The sequence below is a fragment of the Hibiscus syriacus genome, unplaced genomic scaffold (assembly GCF_006381635.1).
Source record: "Hibiscus syriacus cultivar Baekdansim isolate YM2019G1 unplaced genomic scaffold, ASM638163v2 tig00112632_pilon, whole genome shotgun sequence".
NCBI lineage: Eukaryota > Viridiplantae > Streptophyta > Magnoliopsida > Malvales > Malvaceae > Hibiscus > Hibiscus syriacus.
The window spans coordinates 563922-570524 of record NW_024063371.1 but is presented as its reverse complement, the minus strand read 5'-3'; the positions used below and the strand labels follow the sequence as shown (position 1 = coordinate 570524).

Here is a 6603-nt window from a genome sequence, read left to right as displayed (position 1 = left end):
TTATTAGCTTTTGTTTTAAGATAAAGAAGATATATCATAGATTGTGTATCTAAAGTGGTCCATTTTTAGAGTCGTGACTATTCATTCCATTATTGTATTCGTTTAGTACAAATCATTGGTGTGGCACACAAAATTATGATAAATGTGGGATTATCACTCTCTATTTTAATGGAAACAATAATACCAATATTCAATAAAATAGCACATTCTTGTTTTCCACCTAAAACTTGAATGCAAATCAGTAGGTTCATTTATCTAACTCTTGAAAAGAGATATCCGATAGGCTGCGACAAATTTCCCTTCAAATCTTAGCAAATTCTATTTAGTTGAGGAAGACATATGAAGAGATTAAGGAGTGGGAGGCTGAATATAATATGGCAATAAGCTTGCGGTTTCGGGTTTCCATTGAAGCTCGATATCTTGAGCGATCAATTTGGCATCGAAGGAGGCACCAAGCAGACCACGCTTTGTAAACCCTACAGCGTACAGCCCACGTTCACCTTTCCACCCTCTTGGGAATGCCTCCCGAGGCATTCCATCTTCCTCTGAAAACAAATCTCCCTCCTAATCAGTGCAGAAAGTTCAAGTCAACACTCTCAAAACATTAAATTTGAAAATTCAAATCTTATTTACCTTCAACCATTGTGGTACATTGCTTTTGTAGCCTGTTGCAAGGATGATGGCATCAAAATCCTCCCTTCTCCCATCTACAAACTCCACGGCACGCCGTGTTATTCGCTTTATCCCCGGAAACACCTACACAAGAGCAAATCAAACTAGCATTGATCAATGAAACGAAGTTAAAATGCAATATTGGTCAGTCTACTAGGGCTGAAGAAGTAGAAAACTATTAGCATTCAACCTTGATGTCCCCATTCTTGATCTTTGCCAGTGTCCCAACATCCAAAACCGGTGTCTTGCCGCATCGGCTCTTGAGCTCAAGAGGGCCAAGTTTGGGACGACGGATGCCGAGTTTTCCGGTGTCTCCCAGAATGAAGCGAGACACCATAAGTAAAAACCGGTCCACGAGTCTTACCGGGAACCATTTGAGCAACCACATGGATAAACCAAAAGTTGATTTGCCTAGCATTTCTTGAGGAAGGACGTGCACCTGCATATACAGTCACTTTATTTTTATATAAAGAAGGATTGTACTACTACTAAAGATGAGATGATAAACCAGCCACAGCAAACACATATATGAGTTTGTATTTTTCTGGGGCATTTTACCCGTTTCACTTGTCCTTATATTCAGATTCTGGAACTTAATAATAGTACTTCGCACAAGGGGGGGAAATGGGACTTTTAGGCATAAAATTTTGAGCTACATGCAAACAAATTCCAAGAAAGTTGTGCCAGTGACGAATATATCGTCCATCTCCTAATAATTGGAGGCTGATTGAATCCTTGCTTATTCAAAACTGAAGCCTGAGGACTTATGAAATGATCAAAAGCTAAGCAATTTTTTTTTCAAACAAGTTAAAACGAAAACTGCTTTTAGGTTATCTGAAAAGGATAGAAGCAGGCTCACCGAGTCCCTAACGACGAGGGATGGGCGGGCATTAGAGTTGCAGAGATCCAAAGAGACCTCCATGCCTGAATTACCACAACCAACTACCAAAACATCCTTTCCACGAAACAATCGGCCACTTTTGTACGAACTTGTGTGCATGATAGGTCCACCAAAATCATCCATCCCTTTAATTTGCGGCACCACTTCATCAGCATTCTCTCCGGTAGCAACAATGAGCCACTGAGATACATACTCGGTTTCCTCTAGTTTCAGCCCCACTGTCTTAATCCTCCAATACCCACATCGGTCGTCGAACTCTGCACTCACTACGGTTTTGTTGAAAACTGGGTCTAAACCGAAACGGTTCTTGTACGACTCCAAGTAAGCCATAAACTGATTTTTGGTTGGGTAGGTTGGGAAATAAGCGGGGAACGGCATGAAGGGTAATTCACAGAATTGCTTGGGAAGATGAAGACGGAGGCGATCGTAGGTTTTGAGCTTCCACATGGAAGCTATGCAATTAGTCTTTTCAAGGATCAAACTAGGGATACCTTTTTCTTTGAGACAAGCGGCAATGGCAAGCCCTGAAGGGCCGGCACCAATGATTACCGGACACGGCACCCATATACACCTCGCTAAAGTCTTCATCATATTCTTGTTAAAACGATCATGGAGTCTTTTCCCTTGAACTTCCTCGGAGTAGCCCATGAACAGGAATAGAAGCAAACAGTTTCAAGAATCAAGGCTTATCTTTGAGGGATTCAATTCATCTAATTTCGAGAAAACAAAATACACAAAAGAATAAGAGACGCGTGATTTGCGGTTTTTAACACGAAGGGTCTTATACACGTAGGGAAATACAAGGGTTCACCCTGGAATTGGAACTGCGCTCACTCCATGCATATATAATGAAGTAGAATAAAAAATCAATTTCTTTTATATTTTTTATGCCTTAATAATTGATGTAACGTATAATTCTATATGTTCTGAAAAGATATAAATATAATTATGGTATCAAATTCAATAATTCCAAAAGAAAAAGGGGGAAGCATGAAAAACATTCCAATTTACAAGGACCGGAGGGGCTAAAAGCTATCCGTGAGAATACTAAATGAGACGGTGGGGAGGGTGGGGATATTTCTCGAGTGTTTTCGGGGAAATGGTGCCTTTCAATCTCGCTCGTAATTCTGTCCTACTAAACTTTTGTTCTCCTTGTAAATGGGACCTATCAATTACAAAATAAAAAACTATTAAGGGTTATTTTTGTGTTTTCTTCACTGATTTCAAAAAATATAATATATAGTTATTTTCGTTTTTATTTAATTAAGATGCAGTCACCGCCTTTTAACTGGTGTTAAATATTTTGATATAATCACGTATTTGGTCTCTATTATTTATATATTCTTTTAATTTAGTCCTACTTTTAATAAATTAAAATAAATTTAATCTTCCAATCGAATGATACTACGTGTCGTGCAAGTGTCACCATTCGGTTGGAGGACTAACTTTTCAAAGTACTGGTGGAAAATAAATATATTATATTAAAATAAAGTTAGTCCTCCAACCGAATAATGATATGTGGCATCAGTGACACGTAGAACCAATGACATGTGATATCATTTGATTGAAAGATTAAATTTATTTTAATTTATTAAAAGTAACACTAAATTGAGAGAATATATAAATAACATGAATCAAATGTGTGATTATACCTAAATACCACGCCACCTAATATGTTAACTGTTAACGGCAGTTTACTTGTGGTGACCACATCTTAATTAAATAAAAACGAAAGTGATCTTATCTTAATTAAATATAGACAAAAATGGTCATGTATTATATTTTCTGAAATAAATGAGTAAAAGTAGACAAAATATAAAGATAAGTGATGAATCATGTAATTAACACGAATATTAAAGATAATCAATCGTTTAAAGTAATTGACATAAACTTCAAGTATATAGTATCATTAAATACACGATGAAGTTTTTGTTATTCTGACATAAAATAAGAATCGAAGAAATCATTGAATTGAATAATCATAAAGCATTATTGAAATTCGCACTAAAAATTAAAGAAAGAGTGAGGATGAAAGAAACCGCTCCTATTCTTGATCTGAACTAAAACATCTTGGACCGATCTTGGTAATTAATGGTTAGAGATGGTGATCCATTGTGGGCTCAACTTGCCCCCATTTATGGAGCTGGAACCCACGTGATCATCTCACACTTGGTCATCAACTTCTAAATTAAACCACCCAGCAGAACAGATGTACATATGGTACCAAAGACCTAGACACGATATCACTCGCATATTCACTTAATTTAGAATGCTTGCATGTATCAAGCATGCATCTGTCGAGACTTTATATCAGGTTTCTCTTGCCTTTTTCTTCTTCTTATAATATATTAATGTAAGACAAGGTCTTCTGCTCGCGAAATCCCTGAGGGCGAGGAACCTCATCGTGGAAGCCGATGTAAAATGGGTGGTCGAAACCCTAAATAAGGACAGGATTGACGACATCCAGGAAAAAAAAATATCTGAAGATGATTGCGAAGAACTAAGAAAAGAAGGTTAGATTTCTAAAATTAGGCATAGCTGGAGAGAAAGGAATCGATGCGCTGACCGTCTAACTAATATGGCGTTTGAAATAGAAGGGGGAGTTCTTCATATCCTGATAGATCCACAGGAGGAAATAGCGACGCTGCTTAGAGAGGATATCAACGGGGAAGGAGTGATGAGAGGGTAGACCACAAAGCGTAGTCTTTTATATTGTAGATGAAATAATGTAGTATTTGTTCATAGATAATTCTCCGTCGTTTGATATTGAACATTCACATCCATGACATTTTCGGTGTTCGACCCTAAAACCTCAAAAAATAACAACAATTTCTTTATGTCGTTTATTTTATCTCTTATCTATTGAGGCGTTAAGGAATAACCTCTTTTTGGTTGTTATATAACTATCACATAGTGACATAAAGACAATAACCTAAATGGGGACCCTTGGGATAAAAGGTTAAAGAGTAAGGGAATTTAACTTTTAATCATTTTTTAATCAATGCTTTAATTAGACACACGTCGGTCACCTTTTAAATTAGACACTACCATTAATTTCTCAGTTTCGTGTATAACCCCCCCCCCCCACAATATTTGTACAAGTATGCACTTATACTTGGATTCTTTTGACAAATTTAGAGTTAGATTTTTTATTTAAAAATTATATTTAAAATTATATTACATATACTATCCAAACACAAATTCACATGAAGTACTATTTAATTAATTATTGTGATTAAAAATATGTGCAAGCAGGGTCAGGGGACATGCCTCCCCAAAATTTAAAAAATTATAGTTTAGACTCTTAAATTTAAAAAAAAATTAATTTAGTCCCTCCAAAAAATTTAAAAATTCAAATTAAACTTTAAAATTTGTTAATGTTTTTAATTAAATCCTCTCCCGTAATTAAAAAAATTATTAAGCATCTCAAAATTTCAAAAAAATTAGCGAGACCCTAATATTTTTGGAAAAATGTAAACTAAACCTTTCAAAAGTTTTAAAAATTTTAAATTAAACTTCTAAATTTTTTAAAGTTTTAAGTTGTCCCCAAACTTTATCACCACGCTCGACCACTGTATGCGAGCTAAACTAGAAAATGATTCAGAAAGAAGAAATGAGATTCATGGGTTTGCCTAAATAAAACATTATTACACTTTTATGATTATTACTATCATGCAAAATGATAATTTGTCCCTGTAGTAGATTTAATTTACCACTTTCATTCATATCGTATTTTTATATCAATTTAACCCTCGAAGTTGCTCGACTGCATCATTCTATATTTACCCTAACTTAAAACCCTAAACCCTAAATCCTAAACTCTAAATCTTAAAGCTTGACTTAGGGTTTAAAATTTAGGATATGATATAGAATGATGCAATCGAGCACCTTCGAGAGTTAAATTAATACGATAGAGATGAAAATGATAAATTTGGTATACTACAGAGACAAATGTCACCTTTATTATTATTATTATTATTATTTGGTGGGAGACAATGGATGTCCCAGAGAAGATTAAGGATCCAAGCATAGCTAACAAAGGAAATTTAAAGTGAATGTGTGTGGGGAAAAAGAAGTAAAAAAATAATGATTCAAGAGGATATGTTAGCGTCTGCATAAAACAAATGAAAGGGAAATTGTTAGTGTCCTCGAGGCCCAACATATTTGAGATATGAATTAAAAAAAACATTGGAAAAAAAATAAAGAAATGATAATTGTTTGAAATATTTGATAATCAACATTTTTAATTCTGTAAGATAGGTTATATACCATTAAATATTATCTTTTAAAAGTTTATTGAATTTAATTTGATTAATATTATAATTTATATATAACACACACAAAGATTATATCAAATGTGCTACCCACCCATATTGTATTGTCGGGCAATGCCCGACCTATAGAATCGAATATTTACCTCTAAAATACATAATAATCTTATATCGGGTTGACGAGTAAACAAATTAAGTAATTTGAATTGAATATTTTTTGAACTAACCCTAATTAAAATAACAATATTTTCATTAAATTACAAGGAAAAGAAGGAAAAAAAATCAATTTAGAGAAACCAATCAGACCACAGCATCCTTTCCATTATAGAATAGTAATTGGGCCTACAGCGAATCCCCGGATGCTTGAAAGTGATAGGGTCCCACATGATCCAGCCTTCACGTTGTATGATCCTTATTCTTATTGGTAGCTTTTCTTGTTAAGGTTAAATTATATTGCTTCCCACCAAATTTTACTTTCTCTTCTATTTTACTCACCTTACTTTCAATTTTTTATTTTGTTCACTGAATTTTATAGATTAAATCATTTTGTTCACTCTACCGTTAACTCTCTAACGGTGTGATGACATGACGTAAGTATCAAAACGACATCGTTTTGAAAAACTCAAATATACATCAAAATAATGTCGTTTCGAATCTTCTTCTTTCCCACCATTTTTTCTCTACTCTGTCGCTGGCCACCACATCATTTTTTCATTCCGGTCACCGTCTTCAATTGTTAATAATGATCGTTCGGTCTTA

The 6603-nt window shown here is 34.6% G+C and overlaps 1 protein-coding gene across 1 annotated transcript; it reads right to left on the bottom strand.

The window, feature by feature from the left end:
• Positions 1-348: 348 nt before the first annotated feature.
• LOC120182140 (indole-3-pyruvate monooxygenase YUCCA2-like) lies at positions 349-2249 on the bottom strand. The gene is made up of 4 exons (XM_039187140.1): positions 1532-2249; positions 863-1111; positions 634-756; positions 349-564 (listed from the first exon to the last, which is right to left on the bottom strand). Exons 1-4 carry the CDS (start codon positions 2219-2221, stop codon positions 349-351), a joined length of 1278 nt encoding a protein of 425 aa, XP_039043071.1. The 5' UTR covers positions 2222-2249.
• Positions 2250-6603: the final 4354 nt, after the last annotated feature.